Raw genomic sequence first — 27,459 nt, 5'->3', positions numbered from 1 at the left:
TCTCACTTCTTGTTGTTTAGATGTATGCCTCTCTATAATGTATGATGTAAGTCTCTCTACTGTGCATTTTATAAAGTTTATACTACATAGTTTATACTGTACTAGTATAATAGTGTAAGTGGCCTATCTACAAGTGCTTGTACGTTCATTATGTGTGTGTCGAATAGCCAACAACATCATCGATTTTTAGATACATTTATATTTTTATCATGTAGTTAGGATTTACGAGGTGATCCCGAGTGCAGCACAAACCTTGGTGCTGCTCAGAGCTCTCTCCTCTCATCCTTTTGTGTCTCTTGTCCAATCAGCGCTCCGGTGCGGTATGCTGGCTGTTGATTGGTCACGTAGGAGGAAGATGCGACTGCAATGGAGAATAGACTCGGGACTTTTCAAAGCGTCCTATTGATGTGATTAATATCGTTGAATGATTTCCATGCATTGACTTGTCGCGATATGTAGTTTGAGGCCGTGGGATTGTTAAGCCTACTAGAAGCAGGGCGGCTTCCATATTTTTGTTTCGTTTTGTTGGATCGTTTGATTTGATGTCGTAGCTTAAGTCACTCCCTAGGAATGTAGCTTGTAGTTACAACACTGGTAGAGCTATCACTGAAGGTAAGGAAATGTTGAAATGGGACCTGGATATATACAGTTAGTAATCTCATTTGACTTGTGTAGTAGCCGGTTGTATAGGCTAACGTTACCTGATTCTTGACTTGTGGGTCTTACTATGCACGGGCTGGTTAGCATGAGAGCTAACTACGTCAGGCTGTAAAGCTATATATAAATTAATGAAAAGCACAACTGTTCAGATATAGGAAAATGCTGGTTAAAAACGAAACAAGTGGTCCTATAAGGGCTTTCGTGTGTTATGTCAGTCAGGTGTGATAGCAATATTTGAAGAATGACATGTCTCATAAAACATGTGCATATGACATATAGGGGCTTTCAAGCAACTTTGCCCAACTTGATTGGTAGCACATAAACACTCTGTCTGGAGAATGAGAAATAGCACATTCATTTGCACACTCTGAGAGAAGCGGAACCTCCAGTAGTGCTGGGCAATATATTGATATCAATATCAATATCGTGATATGAGACTAGATATCGTCTTAGATTTTGGATATCGTAAAATTGTAATATATTAAGTGTTGTCTTTTCCTGGTTTTGAAGGCTGCATTAGAGTAAAGTGATGCAGTTGAACATTTTGATGATTATTTATCAAAAATCTTATTGTGTTAATAATATTTTGTTAAAACACCAATTGTCAATCCTATAAAATTGTCACAATATTGACATCAAGGTATTTAGACAGGAAATGTGATGATATTTGATTTTCTCCATATGGCCCAGCCCTAACCTCCAGCTGCTCTTCTTGTAGGTGTTGCTGTGCAAACAATGCACGAGCGATGTCTGATGTTGAGGCCACGTACGCAGACTTCATCGCCTCTGGCAGGACGGGACGCAGGAACGCCATGCACGACATCCTGCAGAGTCCCACCGACCCCGAGGGACGAGGACTGCCCCTCACCCTGTCTCTGTCCCAGCTGCACATCAACGCAGGAGGTGGAGGTAAAACTACTGCTACTACTACTATACTGCAGTGTATTGTATCTTATTTATCTGATCTGTCCTCTGTCAGGGATGAAACAGTTGCATTGCGTAAGAGTTTCTTTTAATGTGTTTGATTGTTGACTAATTGCTCCATACGCTTACACAAGCAGGCAAGCCTTATAACATATCATAACATAACACATATCCATATTACATAGTTTGTGAACAGTGTTTTTCTGTCTGAGATGGTTAATCCCTTTGGGGTGGACTTTGGACTTTTTCACTTTTTAAACCTATAGCATGCACAAAAAAAGATATGTAACACAATAAAGGAAAGAGAAAAAGCCAAAAAGCATAATATTATCCCATAAAGGTTTGACCGAAACCTCCACTTTAGCTTTAATGTTAATATATATTCTACAAGCAGCAGATAAAGCAAGGTTTCCAAGACACCGGGGACCCTATTTTAACGATCTAAGCGCACGGTGTGAAGTGCATGGCGCAGGTGCATTTAGGGTGTGTACAAATCCACTTTTGCTAGTTTGACGGCTGGAAAAAGGGTCCCTGTGCCGGGCGCATGGTTCAAAAGGGTTGTACTTAGTGTCTTCCTTAATTCCTAGGTGTGTTTTGGGTGTAACATGCAACAAACCAATCAGAGTGTCATCTCCCATTCCCTTTCAAAGCCAGGCGCGTTTGTATCTTGGCACATTGCTATTATGATGGCAGATTTGCACCATAATAATGCTTTGCGGCATCGGGCTTTGCGCTGCGCCGGGTGCGAGATGGGTTCCTTACTGTTCTTCACTAACATACCAAACTGGTTCGTTTGAGAGAATGGTAATCAAGAGGAAGGCTGTTCTGTGTTTTACATCATCGTCATACTTCAGGATTACTGGATGTAATGTTAGAAGATACCACTGGTAAAGTATAACACTTCTGTATAGAAGTTCCAGACAAAATTTCAAGATTATATTGTTTATCTTGTGTTTCCTTTACGTTTCTCAACATCATCTTCGCTGTCATGGTCACAATGTTTTCCACAAGGATGATTCTAGAAACAACGGCACCGGGTCTCTGTGTGGAGCCGCTGTGGAGGCCATTAAGGAAGGAGCTCTGCAGTCTGGGTTGTAATGTAACAAAGAACAAATGCTTTGTTACTGTACTTAGGTCAATGTTTCACATATCTGTACTTCATCATTATTTCTGGAAACTTTTACTTCACTACATTTTGTAAATAAAATGTATACTTTTACATCACTACATTTCCCCTAAGCATCTTTGTTACTTGTTACTTGTGAGAAATGTTTCTGTACGTTGGAGTGAAAGATTTTTTTTTCTAGTTTCTGTTTTTGTCTTTCTTGATGTCGGGCTTTGAGTTTGATGTTTAGAGATGGTGTGGAACCCCTGAATATTATACTTTACTATAAGGAAGTCACAACAAAGTTCATAATCAAGAGTTTTCTTTCCTTTTCCTTTTACCTTTATTCTGATAAGTACATTCAATATCAGAAAGTTACTTTTGATACTTTGTACAGTAAATATCTTATACTTCAAGACTTTTGCTCAAGTAATATTCTAAAAGGTGACTTTAACTTCTACCAAAGTCTTTTTCTGGTAAGATACTTGTACTTTTACTCAAGTATCGCTTTCAAGTACTCTATAGCTCTGTACGACAGATCTGCTTGCACATCATTTTTGATATTCGTGCAAGCACTTGGTGCTGTTGTGCAATTTACTTTTTTTATGGGCAATTACGAAGCCGGCTGAGGTAAGACGTTTCATATGGAAAGGCAGTTATCCTCTGTGAGTTGACTTTCGGACACCATTGTTGTTAAACTGCTTTCTGGATGGCAGGAAAAGGCATTAGTTAATCTAACAGAGCTAAGTCTACAGCCATGCTAGCAGCTCTGTGAGTCACACAGTGGTGCCTAAATACCAAAAACAGCCAAAATGTGCTGATGTTGACAACATACTGACGTTCAGCAGGTAATATTTACTAGGTTCATGTCATTACTAGGTTTGTGTCGTGCAATAATGTGACTGTGCAATACTGCAATAATAAATTTTACTATTTAGTCTCTTTACCTATTAGATTTGATAATACTTTATTCATCCCACAGTGGGGAAACTCCCTTGTTAGCGGTTTTCTACAGTAAAAGCAAAAAAGAATGTATATGTATTATTTGTTGATCTTTTGTCTTTTTTGTACTTTTTTTCCACAATCCCTTGCACATTGTGAATTTCTCCATTATGGGATTAATTAAGCATTTTAAAGCTTCCATCTTGAATTAGTTTTGCGGGTGTTTAGTCATAAACAAAGAGTGTCTGGCAAATTTGAAATCTCATCTGACATTGCTATCCCTAGAGCCACGCCACTGGCTTGGCTAAAAAGTAAAGGATGATAGGGATTATAGTCAGAAACATCCCAAAAAAATGCTGATATAAACTGTCCTGTAAATTGCCCTCTTTTTGTTCTCCTTTTTTTTTTTCTTCAGACGGAGACGACACTGACAGCCAGATCTCCTCCTCCTCGGGCCACAGGGAGGTGGAGCAGAGGAACAGCTAACCTGCCCCACACTCCTGCCAGTGGGCAGAGAGCTGCAAGATGGAATCCAGCAGTCATTGTGACCAAGCCTTTGGTACAAAGTGAGCTGGTAGCTGGAGGGTAGCACCACCACTGCTGAGGTGCCTATAAGCAGGGCACTGACCCCCAACCACCCACCCCCCCCCACATCCACTGTAGAGGCGATGTGATCACCGAGCGCTCTCATGTCCCTGTGGCTCTGCTGTGCACTAGAATAACAGACTGTTGGCAAGGGGGAATTTTAGAGTTGGAGTAAGCAGAGAGACAAATCTGTAGCTCATGTACAGCTGATTTTACTTCCAGTCTTAGTTATGAACACAAAGGCTGAATGACTGGAATGAAAGGAGAAAGCTCCTACGTGAGTCTATGTGAATCTTTTAGTTGTGCAGGCAATTTGGAAGACCACTGAGACGTGCTGATGTAATGCAGTGGGACTAGCATGTTTGTAGTGATGCTGATAGAGATTATATTGCCAGTTAATGGCTTGTGCTTCCTTTAATTTGACAATACTGTAGAGGGAATTGGACTACTCAGCTGTAGTAAAACTGGAAACTGGAAAACCCCACGAACAGAAACACTGGGACTTGGTTAATTTATTTGTTGGTTGGTGTGTTTACTGATTCTGTTTTGTATGATGGACAACAACCAATCATATGTGAAATTGTCCTGTAGAAAGCAGCACACTGGATGGTGGGATGTCAGTTTTCTGCCGACCAATAATACATAATAATACATTTACAGTAAGTCTAGATGACATATTTCAATGGCTCAGTGGTTAACAAAGATGATGGTGTGTGTCTTTTAAAATGTTGATAGTTTTTTATTTATTTTTATTTTTTACTTTTCTACTCATGCCATTTTAATCACAACCGTAAAGGAGTATATTGAAATTTTGGGAAATATGCTTATTTGCTTTCTTGCCAAGAGTTAGATGAGAAGATTAATGCCAATGTTATGTGCTAAATATAAAAAGATGTATGCTAATTATGTAGCTTGAGTCAGAAGCAAGGTTAGCTTATCTTAAAATAAAATGGGGAAACGGCTAGCTTGGTTCTGTCTGAAGGAAACAGAATCCACCCACCAGCCCTCGTAAAGCTCATTAACTAACATGGAATCTCCTGTTTGTTTAAGTCGTACAAAAACTCATATTATGCCAAACTATTTCTTGGCTGGGATCAGTTGCTAGGCAACCAGTGGACGCTCCAGGAAGTTAGTAGTCATTTTTATACTTAAGTTTTTGAACAGATTAAATAAATGAGATAATTAGTGAGCTTTGTCACTATCCGATCTGTACTGGAAACCAGATTTGGTTTTAACCCCTGGCCAATGGGTTATCCTGACCCTTATCGTTCAATGGCAATGCCTAACCTTACTGCACAGCTTTATTGAATACTGGATTGTGATTGGTCAAATGCAGCATTTTTTTGGTCTGTTATTTCTGAATTAGTCTTGCTTTGACAGACCTTCTTTAACAGCGCTGTGGAGGAGGGTCTGGCTAGTCCACACTGCATTGGGATAAAAAGATGGGAGAAAAACGTGCTGTGGTTTGTTGGCATTTCTTCAAAACATCCACGGGAAGGAACTTATTTTGGGTGGAACATGTGTACGTTCAAAGGTCGTTGTTAGTCGTGGAACAGAAAACTCAGATTGGTCAGATAGTCTAGCTAGCTGTCTGGATTTACCCTGCAGAGATCTGAGGAGCGGTTAAGTATAGTCTACAGTGGCCGAGAGGGGCAAACACGCTGCAACCTAATGAATAACACGCAAATAGATAAAACACAAGCAAATTTAAAAAACATCTTCATTAACACAAGCGCAGCATTTAGCAACCGCTCTAAAAATACACACAACACAAAAGCTGCTGCAAATACAGAAACAATGCAAAAAGAAAAGCACACAAACCCCGAAAACCAAATGCAACCAAGATGCAACCAAAAAAACGCTGCATTCAGAATACACAACAAAAGTTCTCAAGGCCTCAAAAGGGAGCGCTAAGTGGAACAGCTGGATTTTCAAAACAAAAGGTAACGGACATCCGGCCGAAAAGAGTGCAATCCAGTGGAATTTCCGGCGGCACCGGAACAATCCCAGAATTGGAATGTCGTGGATATAAACTATTTCTGAATTGCAGACCATTGCAATGTACTGTACAACAGACCGTTACTATGGATGCACTTCCTATCATAGACTCTGGAGGAGCATCTTCAAATCAATGAAATCATTTTGATTACCAAAATTATCTGTCAAGTCATTGATTTCTTTAGTAAGTAAACCCCCTGTGCCACCCTGCGTAGAACGAATCAGGTTAGCCGTTTTCCCGTTAGCAGTCTTTTAGGTTTAGCTAAGCTGACAGCTGGAAAGGTGTGGTATCAAAGGTTCTGTTCTGCCCTTTGAACTACGGTACTATTTCTTACTTTGCAATAGGTTTCTTGGTGTTTTTAAGGTTCATTTAGTAGCCCACAGATTAGCCCACTGTGTTCCTCCTTTCTCTGTTTTGGGGCTTTGATTTCCTGGCGAAGTTGCTTCCTATTGTTTTAGAAACCTGGTTTTGATTTGTGACTTACTGTAGATGAGCTAGCTTAGCTAGGTAGCACAGCTTAGCTAAACCTCTGCTTTCTCTAGTTACATATTAAGCATACAGTACAGACATGAGAGTGGTATTGATCTACTCATCTGACTCTCGGGCAGTTAATAAGTGCATTTCCTAAAATGTCAAACTATTCCTTAAATGTAGATATGCAATACTCAGTGGAGCTTCCAGTAAGTGTAACATCTTTGTGTGAGATGTTTTTATCTCTAACATTGAGCCTAAACACTACATTCCTGCTTTATTGTGTAATAAGCAATTGATCTCATTATCATCATCTGTACAGACCATCATGCATGCACTGTTTAAACTGTTTTTTTTTTTTTTCTCCCCAGTATAATCTTACTGTAATACTGCAGCTTGATGGGCTCATTCTTATTCGTGTTGTTGGTAAGAGGGAAAGTAAAAATATTTTTTAAATTATTCATTCAATCAGGTTTACAAGTTGTAAACTGCCATGTGACTGCACAACAGTGACTTCCACCCGCTTCATCAACACTGTATAAACCCAGCTGTTCATTATTCAGCATGTAGAAATATAGCAGGTGCATGATTCCGCAAAATGTGTAGGTACTTCTCTGACCGTCTATAACCACATTTTCTACTCTGTGTCACAACAAAATAAATAACGGTTGACAGTCAAATGGAAAGTTTGTCTTGTTGTACTTCTGCAATTCGGCCAACAGGTAGCACTGTGGGAGAATTTACAACACGCAAACAAAACATGCACCAAACTGCAAACAGTGGTAAATAATAAACTATGTATTATATTACTACATTTAAAATTATAAGGAAATGTGATGGTGGCCAGTCAAATCTTAATTCCTTAAAGGGTTTTTGGTCTGTTCATGTCTTTTATGACTTATTGTATAACTCTTCTCTACTCTCTACTTCAACTTTAACAAATGCAGTGTTTCCTCATATAAAGTCCTAATCTAGTGTGTGTGTGTGTGTGTGTGTGTGTATGTGTGTGTGTGTGTGTGTGTGTGTGTGTGTGTGTGTGTGGGTGTGGGAGTTGCTGATTATGCAAATAATCATTAGACAATTGGAGCAGGAAGTTTCAGTAAGAAAAAAACCCCCCACAAGTTCCTCATTCAGCGTAACAGTCCATGTCCACCGGCTGATCCACTTTTCGAGCCAAATACCACCAGTCTGTCTGTCCACCAGTCTGTCAGTCAATCTGATGAGGAGCACAGAGAAGAAATCTGAGGACTAAAAGACTTCGTCACAGTGGACAAACTGTTTCTCTAACCAGGGATACACACTAAGAAGGGTAAGCCCAAATGCATGTGACACCAGGCAGAGATGTGCATAAGGTGATTGTGTGCTATTTATCGCTCACTGTTACATACACACAGACACACACAAACAAACACACACACACACACACACACACAAATGTTGAGTGGCTAGACTGGGAATTCTAGGCTTAACTGGGATTTTAATGCATCAATCCATTTCGGAAAGTATAGTAGTATTTGTTTGAGTCAAAGACTGTTTCATTCTCAATATGGATGGTTTTATGGAACTTCAAATATTCTGATTAAAATCAAATTGTGTCAGTTGTATTAAAACACTGGTTTAGCCTTACTTGATGTAACTTTAAAGGGGCAATCTGCATATGCCTTTAGATTTTACAATGCAGTGGACTAAGTCCCCTCCTTTCATTTCTTCATCTCTCCAGCCTTTGGCCCAGTCCATTGCTAAAGGAGGATGTATATGGTGCTCATAGTTGCTATGTTCTGCTGTGTGTATGTGTGTGTGTGTGTGTGTGTAACTCTTCTCTACTTCAACATTAACAAATACAGTATTTCCTTATATAAAGTCCTAATCTAATCTGTCTGTTGTGGCCTAGTGTGTGTGTGTGTGTGTGTGTGTGTGTGTGTGTGTGTGTACACGTTTGGTCTCCTCAGCCCCTTGCTTTCCAGCTGTTTGCTGAATGTCAAGTTAACAATATAAGAGAGGCAATGAACCACTAAAGGACATAACCAGTGACCAACTGCCAAATTGTTAGTTACAACTCTTTTTTTATTCATAACCACATGTAGGCTACTGTCATCTTGATTCATAAAGAGTGACTCTTATTTAGTCAAACTAACAACACACTCTGCACCAATTCTGGTTTAAGGTGTGCTCCTTTTATGTTCGCCAGTTGAATTCATGGTGGTCAACGTCTGAACTGAATCTGTCATCTGAATATCTTTGGGGACAATAACCATTTTTATTTGCATACTATTAACTCTAAATTGCAGCATAGACTTAATTACCATTTATGTGGTAGACAAGGGCATGTGTAAAGTTGTTTCATGCAGGAGGTTTTAATACTTTTCGTATTGAATGTAGACTACGTGGCTAGTATGTAGCTTGGCTTAGGAACTTTTTTTTGCTTCTTTTGACTTTTTTAGGGGTTTATGTCCACAAACTAAGTGACAACGCTATGTAAGACATGCAACAATACTGTCAAAAATGTGTTACTTTGTTGATGACAGAAAAGCATGTCAATAAACTAGGCCCTTGATGTGATGTGGCCCATAGTGAACTTAAGTTTGACACCCCTGGGACCTATACTGTCTTCTTGTTAACTTCTGCTGTCCTGCCCACAGGACGAATGTGTGCCTCCTGTCACTGTTTGTGTTCATTCATGCGCTTCGGTTTCCTGGAGAATGAGCAACAGTGTTGTTTTTCTTCTTTAAGAGAACAGGTGCCAACTTCTGCTGCTGTAATGCCTCATTACCCCCTCATTTCATATATAATCTCATTTTAGATCTTCACCTTGTTGTTTAATTAATGCTCCGTATAATCTCGTTACAGTTGTAGGCTGCTGGGATTTTACATCCCAAACATCAATCCAGCACATAATCACATATCGAGAATGCGTTATGTGCGTGTCCGTATTATCAGTACAGTGTGTATGTGTGTTATCAATCACTGTATCATGCTTTTTATATATTCTGTCATAAATCTAGAGGGTACGGCCTCTAGATTTAGGCCACTTCTGTAGAAGAACGCTCTGTTTATTAGAAACATACAGTATATCAGGTATTTCAAAACATTTAAAAAATCAACCACCAAAAGTACTTTATGTTACAGTAAAATATTACAGCCAGCTGGACTCAACTGGACTCTTGCATTTTAACAAAATAGCCACAATTAAGTTGGTGATTCACATACACACACAATTTGATAGAAGCTATTGTTTTAATCTTCTGTCAGTTAGTTTGAACATTACCAAACACAAAAACTGACCTCAGCAAGCAGAAAAATGACAGAAGAGGAAGGTAATATAAACAGAAACTATAAACAATGGGAAAGCATTCACTGATTTACCCAGCAATATATTGTACTAGATTATAAACCGGAATTTCATGAAGCTAAGGATGTAGTTAAATATTCTCCAATGGGTCCAAAGTTTAAATCAATATGGTTTCTGCCGCATAGGAAACACATGCCTCTGCCAGTGTGAACAAAAATCAGTTGAGAGCATCCCGATAACATTTGTTTACAGTATAGCATAAACTTTGTATTCGGTAATAAAAGTCACAATGCAACAAGGGCAATATGCAAATTAAAATGATGCATCAAACTAGTGTGTAACTATGAACTTTAAAACAGAGCATGTGCGTGTGTGCACTATTAAAATAATACAGCAGGTGACATTGGGACGTGTTCTAACATTTGTTATGTCTTCCTCTGCTATGCCTTTTGAAAATGACTGCACTTTGGAAAGTCTCATGTCAAGACGAGCTGCCAGTTTGGCTTAAACACAGAAGGTTCAAAACGGTCCTACAAAGCATCACGGCGCTCGACAACAACACATTATACTCATTATCCACAATACCTTCTCTGAAATACCACAATTTGTCACACAGGATGCATCTCCAAAAGTTTAAAAATAATATTTACTGGTCATTTTTAGTTTTATGTATCTGTATGCGCACGTATGCAAACGTCATCATAATGTGTCTTTGTTTGTGGGCTTCCTGCTGGTTAGCAGACAACACCCCAACCTCAAACTACAATAGAAAACTACAATACAGGAAGTCACAGCAATACATCTTTTAATACACCGAATGGACGGGGTACAGTGGAGTAGCACTAATACTACAGTTGAATAGTTTATTATAAGTTATATTTTAGGACTAATGTTACTAATTATGTATATAATGTAATTATGTATATTTTGCTTTATCGATCATTTGCAAGCAAAGAAACTTCAGAATTATACCCTTGTCGCTGTGGAAACATTTAAGAAACATCCTTTAGGCCTAAAAAAACCACACTAAAGACATGAAACTGTTTACTGGAACCAAGGCCGTCAAACTCTTAATTTATTTAACAATTCCTTTAAGACACATTCTGTGATTTTCTAACAGCATCCCTTGGATTTCCTCCAAGATCACTGTTGATGTTTTGAAACTCAGCTGGGAACTGTATTAGTAACACCATCATATTCTCATTTTCTCTGTAAAGACTCTGATTGCTGCGCGGATTATGATCACTGACAACGGTTTCCAATCTAGGATGCGTGACATCACAGGACGTCAGGTAGAAAACACAGAAGTACTGTACGTGCTCCTGTTCCTGGCTTTAGTTCCATGCTTAACGCACATACATGAAAGATCTATTCTTCTCTGCTCAAAAACAAATATGCATATTTCCCAAAAGATTCTAATTCTGCATCCTACCTTGTACTTTAAGTCAGTCTTAGCTTTCTCATTATTTAACCCTCTGAGCCCGAGACACTCGCCCACGAGTAAAAAAGTACCTCTGATTCATAGTTTAATAACTTTTGAACCATACAAGTGATTTATTCACTTTTGGTTTCGGTTAAATCCTGACGTTTTCGCGTTTACAGTGGTCTTTTCCCTGTCTTTCTAGCCTCTACAGGGGATTTTCTATCCAGCCTGGAACTTCAGCCTCTTTGGGCTGTAAATCCATACTGTTATATCCAAGAATGATTAACTTTATGTCCATAATTCATCGCGTTTTGGCTCATTTCTGCCGCTGGCTCGCTCCTCCATCTCTGCCCTGTCTCTCCCGTCTATTGGTTCAGGAAGTACATGCCCATATATGGGAGATAAAGGCACCCCTCTTGTATGGAAGGCCAGAAGGGACAAAAATGCCTATATACGCTATGGAAGGCCAAATGGTGCACTTTTTAGCCACATATTTGCTTGTATAACATTGCTGTGGGTGTAATATCAATAAATATGACATTATTATGTTATTATTGGCATAAGTAAATGTCATGAGAGCAAAACGTCTTGACTTTTTTGGAAAAAATGCATGTATTTTATCAACTGTATAAGTTATAATGATTATTTCTTCACAGTGTGACTCCCAAGACATATGAGAAGTGTTTTAGAATGGAAAATGGCTTAGGTTTTACTTATATGTCTGTGATATCAATACATATCTGGAAGATTCATTTATTTATTTATTTATTTATTCATCTTTAAGGCCCTACAACCATTTTTAACATGCAAGTGACCTCACTGCAACCCAAATAATCTAATAACCCAGTTTGTCCTAAAAAAATGATGTTCATATCTTGACTGTAGACAACAGGGTTGATGTTTTACAAGCTTTTTTATAAAATAAATCCAGACGGAAATTAAACTGTAAAAATGGCCTCAGGGCCCCCAGGGCCAAGACCACAATAGTTCTGGATTACCTGGATTAACCCTACCTATGAAACATTAATTGTGTTTCACTTGCCACTAATGGGTATTGTAGGAAAATCAATGAAATATGACGGTAAACACTTTGTAGGCAGGGGCCGATCCCTGTTGACATTGGTCCAGAGGCCGGGTACACTCTGAAGAGGTCGATAGTTAATCACAGAGTCGACACATAGAGACGGGACAACCATTCACACCTACCGGCAACTTAAAGTCACCAATTTGCCAGACATGCACGACTGTGGAAGGAAGCCCACAAAAAATCTATTTTCTTCACAATCTATATCACAGAAGACCAGCTTGTTAATTTTTATGTATCTGTATTTTTGTGTTTTTGGAAAACATGCTTAGAATGGTCTAGTGTTGTTTTTGACGGCCTGTTTTAAATTTAGTTTTAGTCTAGTCTTTGTGTCAAACTGACGTTTTAGTTTGTATTACTTTTAGTCACGTTCATACTCTTTTTAGTCAAGTTTCAGTTTACTAAAAGTCTGAGCATTTTAGTCTTATTTTAGTCCGAATTACCCATGACTATTTTAGTCTAAATTTAGTCGACGGAAATTGATGACATTTATTCTAGTTTTAGTCAATGAAAATTGTATTTTAGTCTATTTTTAGTAATGCAATTCTATTTAATCTAGTCAATGTAGTATAAGTACCTATAGTAGTATAGACAAAACAAAAGGGATGCTTAGTACATATGGAGTCAGTCAGGTAGGAACTAAAAACCCACACACTTTCTTACACAAACAAACACACACACACACACACACACACACACAACACACAAGTGCAACATGATGGAGCCCCGGAAGTGAGACACAGGGAACAGAAATACTGCAAAATAATAATAGTGTAAATGAGACAAAATAACATTTTGAGCGTTTGAGCGTGTGCAACAAGTTGTACACTTGTTCTTGCTTGTTGGTTTCTAGGTGCATTTCCTCTTGGACTTTTTTTTAGCACAGAGTATTGAAAAAGGAACACGTTCTGTGTTATTTTTACTTGCAAGTGCCAAAAAAGTCCCAGGTGTTTGGTATCAAACGTTGTAAGTGTTGTTCGCTTCAGCAGCTGGACATGTGTAATGGACGTTTCTTTACAGCAGGAGTGGTTTTTCAAAATTGACTGAGTAAAACAAGTTTGGTTTTTGTATATTTCTAATACTTGCAAGTTTAGGAAGAACACTTTCACAAAGTATAGGAGCGCAATGTGGAAGTGTCTCTCTTTGAAGTGAAGAAATCTCTCAGCCTATATGCCACCCCCAAGGTATAGGGACACCTCTTTGGGTAACATGATTCAGCATACAAAAGAGTTCATCTAAACACCAGGAGACACCCTGGAGTCACTTTGACATCTTTCCCTTCTGCGCACCATTCCCTCGAGGTTACAAATGGCAGTTTATCTCTGATGCTAGGGGAAGACAGATGCCGCAGGGAGAGAGAGTTTACGGGTGACCTTGCTCCCTCATCGGGTCATATAAAGGCCGCAACAAATGTTCACTGGACTTTGTGACTTTACACTTTTAAGAATTAGACAACCTTACTTCCTACATGTGGGGAAAGAAACACAGAAAGAAGTCAAGAATATATAAGGAATCATGTTTAAATGTAATTTTCTCATTACACATGTTAAATGTGTCAAAGTTTACTCGTCCTTTTTTTCACTTCCTCCTGCAGGCAGTATGGGCTGTATGAAGTCCACGTTGAGCGAAGGTCTGAGCGGAGGAGTGGAGGGGAAGAGCAGCCAGCAGACTGTACGTACCGACCACACGCACTATGTCAGAGACCCTACCTCCAATATAAGAGACAACATAGTAAGTGGCCAGACAGCTGGGCTGAGCAAAACCCGATTCTGAGCAGAACCACATTTCTGCTCCCTGTCATGGTGCTGATTTGAATCCAAAGTGAAAATCAAAAAACAGTCACAGCATAAAAATCGTGCATTTTATGTTTTTTTACATTACTAATGGTGACTGGTGAATTTAAATTTGAACAAATGGAGAATGTTGTGAAATCCTTTTTTTCTTAAGAGAGTATTTTACAAGTCAGATACACTCATTTCTAATGAGGGGAAAAAGTGACTCAGATATTTCCTTTAAGGAACAGAACTTCCTTGTTTCACATAATTACTTCTAGCAGAAGGAAATGAACAGATTGTGAAAGTCTGTAGTTGAAAATAACAGAAGAGAGACTGTCTCTGAACCTGAAAACTCTTCGTCTGCCTTTACAGGATAACTCCCTGTTACCTGGTCAGGTGTTCCAAAAGATGGAAGGTAGGCCTGCGCCACATTCCTACTTTCTTTCTGTTTTGTTCTCTCTTTCTAACTATAATTGTAAAAGTATGTTCAAAAACACATTTTTTGCCTAGGCTGAGGCAGTTCCAGAAGTAGACTGCATTTTTTGACTATGTTTCTACATCCTACATTTCTACTGACCAAAAGTCAATTTAATAACGTTCTAGCAAAGGCTCATATTATGCTTTTTGGCTTTTCCCTTTCCTTTATTTTGTTGTATATCTTTTTTGTTCATGTAATAGGTTTACAAAGCGAAATTGCCCAAAGTCCACCTCAAAGAGACTTACAAATCTCAGACAGAAAACACTGTTCACAAACTGCTCCAAACAGCTCTACAGTAGTCCAGCCTTTACTTCCCTAAAACACACATGTTCTAATGCTCGCCTAGCTGCTAGTGTAGCACGCCCTCATACTCTGCTTCTGACTGGCTAGTAGTCCTTACCTTGGTACTGCGCATGTGCGACTCCTAACAAAGATGGGATAGAAGTGAGATGCCTCACTCTGTAGCTAAAATAGAGAACTCAACACTACAACAATGTGCAGTATAACACAAATGTGGTGTTTTTTGAAAATTAAACCATGTAAACCTTTTCTTATATAACCTCTAAATACAATTATCAACCTGAAAATGAGCACAATATGAGCACTTTAATATTCTACACACATGCCCATATGTTAATTGTAAGACTTAACCAGAAATCCGGTGGGACCCCAGTGCTGCCACTGGCCACAAGCCCGCTGTTGGGCTCATTTTCTGTAACAATTGTAGCATGGTGCAATTAGCACACTAGCTAGCTTAATAGCAGACAGCTGGCTAGCTTGACTAAATCAGTAACAGTTCAGGCAGAGAGTGGTACTGCAGCCCGGGAGACGGCTTTGAGTCAGCTTCCAAAACAAAACAAAAAATTCAAATTCAAATTCAATTGAAATTAGTTCTGTGAGAAGTTGGTGATGGGGAAGCTGCTAATATCAGAATGTCACCACAGTAACATAGAAAGTACTGTGTTGTGTCAAAGTGGTGTTTGTAAAGAGAATGTCACTCCCGTCGGACTGTTTTTCCTTTCTGCCCATTTTCCGTGCAGTGAGAAACAAAATCAGAGCGAGAGTGTGCAGCCAGGGACCGGTTCACGTCTTGCTTTAAACTTCTTTTCAACTTTATGTGTTGACTCTATTCTTCTGCGCTGGCTGAATCCCAGAACCCACACTTTTGTGTTGTCCCGCGGAATCCCAATGCAGTCTATTTTGCCGTGTTATTGAAATGGGGGGAAGTAACAATGTGTGTATCTGCCTTGTGATTTAGATCAGCTCCAAAATGTAATGGGTTTTGCAATGCGGCTGGGTTGTTCTAAGGTTTTTTTTTTAATTAAAAGAGCATTACTAACACAACTGGAGGATAGGGAGGTAGTATTGTGGGTACCTTTTGACTAAGACTAGCGCTATTCCAGCAATAATTACTGATATGTTTGTGAGCCAACTCAAACAGGAAGATGGCTCCTTGATGACCCCAGGGGTACATCTACAGTCATATCGTGAATGGTCCCGCCCATCTGATACATTATGTAGTCACTATTTTTGGGCTCTCTTTAGCCTTTGTCTGGCCTAGGTGCTATTTATTTTATTGTACAGAATCTAACACGTCAATATAATTTTGTTGTTTCCTCTCTTAGAGCAAAACGCGGCTTGTAAAATTGTGATCAGCATTTACCCGTATGAAGCTGCGCATCCTGATGACTTAGGATTCAAGAAAGGAGAGAAGATGAAAATCTTAGAAGAGTGAGTCTCTGATGCTGATGGTTGACTGATTCGACTTCAATAAGTGTTATTCATCATTTATATACTTGCATCGTGAAAGGCAAAAAACAAAAAGGAGCACAAACTATGAAACTGAGCACCGTTTCAAAAGTTCTTACCAATAGAAGACTGTCACTGAGTCGATACAGTTTACCATAACCTCTTCAACCATGATAGACCCAGTGATCCATCCGTCACTACAGACTCTTGCATCACTAAATAGTCTACTTTAAGTTCTGATTCAAAAGTTCAAATGACTTATTTCAGAAGAAGTACTCATTAAAGGAGGCTTAAGACTGATTTCAATTTGATGTTGTGTTGCGTCTGTTAAAAGAAAGTGTTCAAATAAACTGTTGAATGCATATTTGACATTTTTATGTAAATGTTTTATTGAAAATCAGGGTTCAAGCAGCTTGTCTAGCACTTTAGGACACCTAGATCTTACAGAAGGTACTGACAATGAAAAAGAACTATAGTTGTGCTCAAATAAATTGATATTTCCTGCAGGCATGGGGAATGGTGGAAAGCAAAGTCATTGACAACCAACAAAGAAGGATTCATTCCGTGCAATTATGTTGCCCAAGCTGACACCATGGAAACAGAAGAGTGAGTAACTGCATCTAAATGAATTACATTTTGCTTTTGGAATAATGATGTATGATTTGAAGAACGTTTTGATTCATGCCGAACAGGTACAACTGCAATGTAAATTTCAGAGTGAATCAAATTGAAAGATTTTGTGCTTCCTATATTTACCATACACTGATCACAAAGGAGGATTTCCAAGCTATGAGATCACGGAGGTGCAATTTGTAAAAATGCGTAAACACATTCTTATAAATATGAGAAATATTTCCATTTTGAATATTCAGTGTATTTCCTGTTCATTGTAGGTGGTTTTTCAAGGGCATCACGAGAAAGGATGCAGAAAGGCAGCTGTTGGCGCCAGCAAACAAACCAGGCTCTTATCTTATCAGGGAAAGTGAAACGTCAAAAGGTTCGGAAATCACAAACAACCTGGAGAGACAAAGAAACAGTCACAAACATTCCTCACTTTCACTATATTGATTTCTTCCACCATCATTTTGAATCACTAGTCACTTTCTTTTGCTTGCTGATTTTTCCACAGGAAGTTACTCATTGTCCATCAGAGACGTGGACGCCCAGGGAACAGATTCAGTCAAACACTATAAAATCAGGAAGATGGATAATGGCGGCTACTACATCTCTCCTAAAATCTCCTTCAAGGAAATCGGCAGCATGATCAAACACTACCACAGTGAGTACAACTCTGCAATGGAGGCACTTCAAATCCTTTATTCAAAAACTCTCATCCTTCTAATATGGTATTGAGACTGTCCTTACCCCAAAAAACAACCCCACGGGTTGTTTATCCAAGCAGCTTGTTACAACCCATATATACTTTATTGTGGTAGCGACCTCAAGTGGCCAAAGTAATTATGAGGAGCAAAGAAGCAAGTCAAAGGACGTAGTATAAAGGACAACAAAGTCTGTGTAGGGAAGAGGTCTGGGTGGACGGATGGGTCAAACGAACACTGAAGAGACTAAAGTTACGTAATTTAACCTAATTTAGGGAATTCAACTGTAGGTCCTATTAGAGAGTAGGAATAAACAACCTGAGGCCATTTGGCCTGGAGGACTTTTTGAGAGTTATGTTGATCTTGTTATTAGCTTTCTAAAGACTTTACCTTACCTAAAAAATAAATTTATTAACACATGTTTTATTCATTAAGTGGGCCACTAAGGATACTGTACCTTAGTTCTAAGTGTCAGCGTGTGTGTACCTTCCAGACAAAGCGGACGGCCTATGTCGTAAACTGGACCGTGCATGTGTGAAACCCAACGCTCAGAAGCCGTGGGATAAAGATGCCTGGGAGATTTCCAAAGATTCTATTAAGATGGTGAAGAAACTCGGAGCAGGGCAGTTTGGTGAAGTCTGGATGGGTGAGTAAAGAGAAAATAGTTTCTCTTAATGTATTCAATTATTTTGACTAGGAAGAGCTCTTTTGCTGTGTTCACCTTCTGTAGGACACACACATTCCCTGAAATGTCTGAGGACAAAAAATAGGAAAAAGACACAGACTCATGCTTGGAGCTGGTTCATTTAAAAGAACACTTTTAAATATTGCATGAGTAAATTAGAATGTTTCTTTTTCAGTTTTGCACATCTGAGGATTTCAAGTATATACAACAACGTTTCATTCACGGGATGCCCCTCATCTACAGCTTTCTTTGTGTTGATATTCCAAACTCCGGTTGATTTTTGGGGACAATGATTAACTGGTCCTCAGATCTAAATCTAGACAGCTAGCTAGACCATCTGTCTAATCTGAGTTTTCTCTTGCGCGACCAAAATAACTTTTCAAAGTACACATGTTCCACCGAAACAAGATTCTTCCCAAAGGCTATTTTGCAGTGGCACCGCAGCTTCCTAGATGATTGTGGATGGTTTAAAGAAATGCCAAATCAAGCAGAGCACATTTTTCTCCTGTCCAGGAATGTTGTGTGGTCTAGCCAGACCCTCCCCCGCAGCGCTATGGAGATGCAGTAGGTCAGTGGGAGACTAGAGGATTTCCAATTCCTTTGTCTCATTTCTGTAAATTCATTGTTGCAGAAGTCAACAGTACAGGGACGTTTCCATTTCCCCCTAATTAAAACAAAAAAGACTTCCTTCTTTTGTCTATCAGATGTATTTAGGTCATAACAGACTGCTTTCTCAGAAAATATATTCAAATGTGTCCATGCACACCACACCTATATCTATGTCTTTGTTTCATGAACTTTTGCCAAAGCCATCAGTTGTGTCACCCTTTTGCAGCTGCCGTGTGAGAAGTGAAAAAACCTATGTGGGTCTGTGGGTTGTTGTTTTTTTTTAACTGAGCTAATGGAACAAATGGCATGAATAGCTTTTTAAAAAAAGGCACTTCACTGCTTTAACTAAACCTCAGATTATATACACACAGAGTCATGTATTTTCTGTTAGTGTCATGCTGTGTGAGATTTTTCTCTGAACCTTCAACAGTAAATATAGTGTTGCTTTCTGTGATTTGAATTTTTTCTAAAATTTCAAACACTAACGAAGCTCTTATATTTGTCACAACAAGTCTTATGGAAAATCATACATGTACAAAGTACTTGAGTAAAAGTACAAGGGCTCTATCAAAAAAGTCAAAATAAGTGAGAGTAGAAGTTGAAGTGCTCTTTAGGCACCACACTTAAGTGGAAGTACTAAAGTATTTAACATTTTTTGTACTTAGGTATTGCAAGTAGTTTATCTTAAAATGTTTACTTTAGTACTAAAAGTAAAAGTATTGTGTTATGTAGTTATTAAAGAATGCAGTCAAAGGTTTGAATATGATATTGTTTATATTATTTCAAATTAGCCCAAAGGACACTCACAATTCCTTTTGCTGTGGCAGCAGTACAAGGACAGGAATATACAACACCGCAGCATGTCAGGAACTAGCTAGTTAGCTCAAGATAGCTAGCTAGATAGCTCAAGCTGGTTTGCCATGTTTGTATTATATACTTTATGTATCTTACCTTGATATGTTTCTTCAAATTTGACGGTGAATTTTTGAAGGCCACTAGTTCGCAACCTTTTGGGGGACAGAGTAGGCACATTCTATATGAATTGTCTTTCACTCCGACAAATGAAAACATGGACTGTAAGCAGGGCCGGGGGTGGTCTACTTCCTCACCCTCACCGCCACGATCACTCAAAGTTGAAGGTGTTGAAGGTGGTGTTTTCTGGTTCTTCAGTCTTGAAAAAACTAGCAAAGCTCAAAATTTCTCAATGCAGGCAGGCAGCAGAGCGAAAGGCAGAACGGGAGCACGCGCACTCTTCTTATAAGACACCTTGATAGCTTGATTCGCTCAATGAGGAACCAGCTTCATCAAACCTGGTGACAGAGCCGTCTACCGCTCTGGCAGTGATAGTGTGGGTTTGGAATCATTCTCATAGTTGTAACGAGTAATGATGCAGCAGATAAAAAATGTTTCGGAGTAAAATATTAAACTCATTTAAAATATGTACTAAAGTAAAAGTGGAAGTAGGAGGAAAAAAAACAATACTCCAGTAGAGTACAGATACACCCTTTTTGTACTTAAGTATAGTAGTGAAGTAGTTTACTTTGTTACTATACATCTCTGTGGAAAATGGAGTAATAATCGGTCTATGCAATGTATACAAAATGTGTCTTTAATGTGAAAACAGTCTACTGACTACATGTCATTTGAAATGGTTTTACACAAGGGTTGAATAAAAAAACTGTTCAAAAAGTTATAGTAGAATTAGAAATGTCCTTTTTTAGAGTCATGGCCTATTTTGAGATTGTTCACACTGAAAGACACTGACACCAAGCAGAATGTAAAGTAGATCATTTCATACTTTCACGGAAATTAATGAACATTCTCCATCTCCCCAAATCTCTCTATCCCCCTCTTCCTTCACTTTCTGTGATAACAGCTTACTACAACAACACAACCACAGTGGCGGTGAAGACGCTGAAGCCAGGCACCATGACAGTCGAAGCCTTCTTGGAAGAAGCCAACGTCATGAAGACGCTGCAGCACAACAGGCTGGTGCGGCTCTACGCCGTTATCACCAAGACACCACCCATCTATATCATCACTGAGTTTATGGCCAATGGTAAAGACGCATCAACTTTTACACATGTAGCTTCCAGTGAGTGCAGCAGATTATTAGATATTCAAAATAGGCATCCAGATATAGGTGCAAATGTCAGAAGCTTAGTATTGTGACACAAAGTATTCATGTGCCCCCCCACACACACACACACATACACACACACACATTGATCCTTGGACATAATTCACAGAGAAGGATTAGGTTAGCAAAAAAGAAAAACATTTTAAAACGTTTTGCACGGCTGATATGTAAACATGTGTGAGTAAGTATGCAGTACTACACCACAAACATGGACACAGACATACAAGACACTGACATGTTTCTTTTTGTGTCTTTTCTTTAGGGAGCCTACTAGACTTCTTAAAGAGCGATGCAGGATGCAAACTGCAACTACCCAAGCTCATCGATTTCTCAGCGCAGGTGATAACCACACTGACAACAACATGCTGACTTTTCTCAAAGCTCCGCCATGGATGTAAAACAGACATATATTGGCGCTTACCCACTGTCAGTACCAGCTCTACTCGGCTCGGCTACGGTGCCCCGTCCTCCTTTTTCCATTGCAGATTTAGGGCCGTTAAGAGTCAACACATCTGCATGCACACAAGTCCGCAAGGCTACGCATTGGTACGAGTTGGCCGCCATTATGCGTCGATGCCTAGCAAAATGTGTCATCCCAGTTTTTGTTACACGACACGCCGATCCACGCAATACTATACCTTGTGTGTGGGGGCAACATTGCAAGTATTGTACATTATTTTAACTAGATGATTTACAGACGAAGGTTTGAATGTAATGATAGGCAAAGAGGAAAAATGATGCAAGCTCATACGTATACATCCGCATTTATGATAGTTAATTAAATTATCGTTGGACAATGCCTTGAGATAGGTTGCAACCGCAATGGGAAAGACTGTAGATAAGGTCAAACGGACTGGAAAAGTGTCCGTGACAAATTTACAAGGGTGCACAAGAAGTGGAATGTGGCGTGCAGAAGTAGTGTGGGGCAACTAAGCTTGGACTACCCAAAAATATAGTCTCAATTTAGCTGGTTGAACCATTCATCAAGCATAGGTGTGTGTGGTGTGTGTGTGTGTGTGTGTGTATTGTTCTACAAGTCTACAGCGTTGCTTTGTCCATTAATTTCACGGTCTATGTCTGTCACTAGTAATGATGACGCAGTGATTAGTAACGATTCTCTCCGACCAATCGGTAGTCTGCAGGTTTTCACGTCACCTTTTGGTATCGCCTCAGCTCGCTTGGAACCTCGACAAAGGTGATACTAGAAAAAAGTACCTGTCAGCAGGTACCAGGGACTTCTTTTTACAATGGAAAAGCAAAACAGAAGAGTAAAGGCGAGGCGAGTTGAGCACATAGGCCTACCATGTACTGTATGTCACTATTTCCATGGCTGAACTGAAAAGAGGAACAATAACCAAAATGCAGACACATCACTGATAAAGTTTCCAATGATAAATAAATAAAGTATGATTATTTACTGTGGTTATAATTGAGCACTTCCTTCAAGAAAATTATTGTTTTTGCTATAATTAGTAGCAAATGATATCATTCTTTGCAGGGGACCTCCAGGAATGGGGGAATTACAGACCTGCAAAATAAATAAAGCTTTACTGTAATCTTCTTCCTTTTTTCCTTGAAAACGCAACTCACACGAAAAAAGATGACCCTTGCTCTTTGATGAGTTTTTGTGGTGCAGCCAAAGGTTAAATGAAAAAAAGAACAAATCCAAATGCAATGTCGTATTTCACCATTTCTTCTGAGCAACAGTCAAAACCCAAAATGTTCAGTTCACAGTCAAAATCAGCCCATGAGACACAGAAACCACCAACTAGCCACTCACACGATATCTTTTGAACCACAATCAACAACTAATTGTGTCACCACCAGAACTGGATTTTTAGCTTGTTTGTGCCCCACATAGATAGACCTGTCTGAATCGGTCTATAGAACATATAGATTCACCAGCAATTCACAGTCTTTTTTTCATTTTTCATTTTTTAATTCTTGCTCATCTGTTTGAATGAAATTTAATAATGACCATACATTGCCGTTCTTAAGCACAACCTTTGTGTTCTGTTGCAGATAGCGGAGGGTATGGCGTACATAGAAAATAAGAATTACATACACAGAGACCTGAGAGCAGCTAATGTCCTGGTGTCAGAGAGCCTGATCTGTAAAATAGCTGACTTTGGCCTGGCAAGAGTCATAGAGGATGACGAATACTCTGCCAGAGAGGGTAAGGGGTGTGTGTGTGTGTGTGTGTGTGGTGTGTGTGTGTGTGTGTGTGTGTGTGTGTGTGTGTGTGTGTGTGTGTGTGTGGTGTGTGTGTGTGGTGTGTGTGGTGTGTGTGTGTGTGCGCGTGCGTGTGCGTGTGCGTGTGTGCGTGCGTGCGTGCGTGCGTGTGTGCGTGCGTGTGTGTGTGTGTGTGTGTGCGCGTGTGTGCGTGCGTGCGTGCGTGTCTTTGTACGTTCCAGAATGGGGTTGAGTCTCCATTGCTGTCTTGTGTAAGATGTTTTTTTTTACCATCAAATATTTGCTGACTTCCTTACTGGATACTTCTGACACATTTATGTGTCAAAAATCCCCTTTTGAGAGCTATGAGCAGAATCAACCACTTCTTCAATCTTTGTGTTTTGAGACAAGCCAGACTTTTGGTTTCATTTACAGGTTACTCCACTTTTTTAAGGCCAAATCGCATGCACTCATACCACAATTACCAACATCTCTGATGGCCTCAAACCGCACTGTTCTTTTCATACTGACCAGTCTAGGACACATGATACAGTCTAATGCACACCCCTGCACAGAGAGATAGGTGGGAGAGAATGTTTGTCATAAGATGAAACATGATTGATCACTGATCTAGAACCAGGAGACACTGAAACTACAGTACAGTAGTAGGAAACCTTTAAATAAATGCAAGTACATGAAATGATAGAACCATCCTTTACTTATTGCATGGAAAGTGTGGGTGAGATGTGTGGGACTGTGAAGGAGTAACATGCGCGTGTTCTCCGCAGGAGCCAAATTCCCTATTAAGTGGACCGCTCCGGAGGCCATAAACTATGGATCCTTCACAATTAAGTCAGACATGTGGTCTTTTGGAGTTCTGCTCTACGAGATTATAACCTACGGGAAAATCCCTTACCCAGGTACGCATTGAATACACTGTGTGTTATAGATATGTGTCTTTTATTATTACCTTTGGAAACTGTGTATAGAAACTCATTACATATTCATCCTATTGTGCTATACTGTGATTTTCTAGTGTTGACAATGTTAACACACAGTATTATCAGCTGGAATAATACAGGTTTTATGATTTGATTATGACAGAGGGTCCCTTTTAAAGTCATAGTCTCAGACTTGAGTAATAAAACTGGACCTTCCTGAAGGCCCCTATCATTTCATTAGATATTGTGCTTTTGTAGTGGATATTGGCATTTTCCTAAAAAAAATAGACTATTGATTAAATTACCACAAACCAGTTGCCCAAATGAATCTGGGACATTTGGGGGCATCTGGAGTTTTTGGATCTGCGGCCCATGTGGTAATTACCAGCTTTGCTTTATTGGTAAGCATTGTCAACCAAAATGAAATAATAACATTGGGCTCTTATTGTTATGCTGTTGTGAAGCTTTACTGCCCTCTGCTGGTGACTTTATACTCAACATGATGTGTGTATGCAGCGCGTGTGTCAGCTCTCTCTAAACCAGTGGTTCTTAACCTGGGTTCGATCGAACCCCAGGGGTTCGGTGAGTCAGTCTCAGGGGTTCGGCGGAGGTCAAGACACACACCCGACTCATATGATTCGTGATGACACGCCCCGCTTGGCCATCATCAGAAGGGTTCGGTGAACGCGCATATGAAACTGGTGGGGGTCAGTACCTCCAACAAGGTTAAGAACCACTGGTCTAAACACTCCTGTAGTCAAACCTTCACATCTGTCTGTATTGTTCCCAGGTATGACTAAAGGAGAGGTGATATCCTCAGTGCAGCGCGGCTACCGGATGCCTCAGCCCAACAACTGTCCCGCTGAGCTCTACGAGATCATGATGTCCTGCTGGAAGAACAAACCTGAAGACAGACCCACCTTCGAGTACATGCAGAGTGTCCTCGACGACTTCTACACCGCCACAGAGGGACAATACCAGCAACAACCATAAAGTGGGACACTTTCAGCCGCAGGAACAATCCCAATCACTCCAGATTATGATTGGAGCTAATTTCAATACATTTTTCTTTTTGTAATATTTTGTATATATGACACATTTAATAAATCTTTAATATTTGCTTTATAACGTGCAGTATGCAGGTCCCATAAATTAGTTTTAACTCTCCTTTATATTCTACTGTATTCCGGGGAGAAGCAGGGATGGGTTTTGCACAAAATTGATGAAAAACAGAAAAAACAGAGAAAATGTGTTATTTTCTTTTTACTTTTTGACACTAGAGTCTTGTGCCTATGCATTTGAGTATTTGGACCAAATCAATTTCTATATGTGTTTTTTTTTTTTTTTTTTACAATTGGAAAGAACAACCAGCTGACATCATACAAAGAGTTTGCAAAGGCAGGATAAAAATAGGTGAAGTGTCTTCCTTTCTGTACCAACAGCTGCCCCATAGAGTCTGGGTCTGTAAATAATGTGGCAAAGTGGGACAAGGGACATGCTGCATGCACATTAGGAATAGCCCTTCTGGTCACCTTTGCATATTGAGCAAGATATTTCGAGATCAAAGCTTTCGTTTCAACATGTTAATGCTTCTTTTTATTGGTGTTTATTAAATGACTGACTTGTTCTTTGATCATGTATTCACAAAACCCAAGGCCCATCTCCTTCTGTATAGGCTGTAATTAGCGGGTCGCCTTTTTCAAGTAGAAAACTTGAATCTTCTATCTGCCCCATGTGTGAAGAGCAGCATTACATGTTGTAATGTTCAATAACAACATTTCCATTTGGGTTGATAATAGAGGAAGATATTACAAAACTATAAACATGTGAGGTTATGACTATCCGTTTTACATTTCACAAGAAATACTTCAATTATTTCGTCAGCTGCTCTACCAATGGGAATGGTGTTTGCTCTTTCATTGGCCAGTGAAGGATTGATCACCTTAAAGTCCACTTCATATTGAAGTGCTGTAGCTCTTGGCTTTTGTTGTTTGTTTGTTTGTTTCAGAAAGCAAATGTGAAATATGTTCTCTGTATCATTTCATAATTTCAAATATGCTATTTTATAAATCAAATGCAGGGCCCATGGTATTCCTGAGTAAAAATAACATCAACTTAACTTTAAATGTAGCCTGTAGCCCTGTGTATGGGCTACTTTGCCATTTATTGAGCATCTGAGTTGTATATGTCAGGACAACCCGGTGCCTTTGTGCCACTGTGTTGGCCATTTTGTATATTGTGGGTTTTTTGTGCTTTTGCTGTTTCCCATGTGCTCTGTGGTTACCTGTCTGTCATGTGCCTTTGTCTCCACCCATCCCCTTATATGGTCTGCACGTCCTGTCTTGTTAGTTTCCCTCCGTTTCTGCTCTCACTTGTTCCCAATTATGGTCTCGTCCAGTCCTCGGTCTTGGTCTGCGTATTTCTACTCCTGGGTTTCCTCTGTCCTTTGGCGGTTCATCTGTTTGTCCTGTCAGAGTCCCGTTCGTTGGTAGATGTAAGTTTGTAAGTTGTAGAGTCAGAATAAAGCATGTGTGTCTGAACTTCTGCCTGGACGAGTCTTGCATTTGGGTCCTTCTGACGAATCGAAACAGTATACTTGTTGCTATTTGAAATGAGAACTTGTACATTTTGTGTTGACTCAATGTGTACGCAATACATTTCATTCTATGTTGGATGTCTTTGTATATTTAGCTCATAATCTAAAGGTTTACCAATCACTCTTACTTCCCAAAAACAACCTGATCAAAGATTTTAAACTCAATTTGTCAAAACCTACTTGCATTCAAGTTCATTTCACTGACTTAAGAGAACTATAAAAGGCACACACTTAGTGTGCCTTATGCATTGCTTCATGTACTTATTGTGAAAAGGTACACCCAAAAGAAAGGATAACATTTATATTTTAGTAATTTATTATTTTAACATTGTATTCAGAATTCATTGCACATGCATTATTTAAAAATGTAAACATGTAGGCCTATTAAAAGCAACCAAACAAAGATCAATGGCTCTATATGGACCTTTATTTAGTACCTCATTCTGAGACCACACAATACTGGAAGACAAGTAGTCATCATATCTTCCACTCCATGAAACACATGTTAAGTTG

General features: G+C 39.4%; 2 protein-coding genes across 3 annotated transcripts; both read left to right on the top strand.

Moving 5' to 3' along the window:
- Nucleotides 1–320: 320 nt before the first annotated feature.
- pkia (cAMP-dependent protein kinase inhibitor alpha) lies at nt 321–7,533 on the top strand. The gene is made up of 3 exons (XM_032531646.1): nt 321–612; nt 1,379–1,569; nt 4,047–7,533. Exons 2-3 carry the CDS (start codon nt 1,407–1,409, stop codon nt 4,115–4,117), a joined length of 234 nt encoding a protein of 77 aa, XP_032387537.1. The 5' UTR covers nt 321–612; nt 1,379–1,406; the 3' UTR covers nt 4,118–7,533.
- A 223-nt stretch (nt 7,534–7,756) lies between these two features.
- On the top strand, nt 7,757–26,349 carry lyn (LYN proto-oncogene, Src family tyrosine kinase). Of its 2 annotated transcripts, none has more exons than XM_032531645.1 (13): nt 7,757–7,995; nt 14,077–14,153; nt 14,630–14,672; nt 16,361–16,466; nt 16,992–17,090; nt 17,378–17,481; nt 17,614–17,763; nt 18,297–18,449; nt 20,974–21,156; nt 21,500–21,576; nt 23,260–23,413; nt 24,198–24,329; nt 25,141–26,349. In XM_032531645.1, exons 2-13 carry the CDS (start codon nt 14,082–14,084, stop codon nt 25,341–25,343), a joined length of 1,476 nt encoding a protein of 491 aa, XP_032387536.1. In that variant the 5' UTR covers nt 7,757–7,995; nt 14,077–14,081; the 3' UTR covers nt 25,344–26,349. The 2 variants fall into 2 exon arrangements, with proteins under 2 accessions (XP_032387536.1, XP_032387535.1); XM_032531644.1 differs by having other exon boundaries at nt 14,077–14,213.
- The last annotated feature ends 1,110 nt before the right edge of the window (nt 26,350–27,459 follow it).

Source organism: Etheostoma spectabile, chromosome 12 (genome assembly GCF_008692095.1).
Source record: "Etheostoma spectabile isolate EspeVRDwgs_2016 chromosome 12, UIUC_Espe_1.0, whole genome shotgun sequence".
NCBI lineage: Eukaryota > Metazoa > Chordata > Actinopteri > Perciformes > Percidae > Etheostoma > Etheostoma spectabile.
The sequence above is the reverse complement of the archived record's forward strand: the minus strand, read 5'-3'. Positions and strand labels throughout refer to the sequence as shown.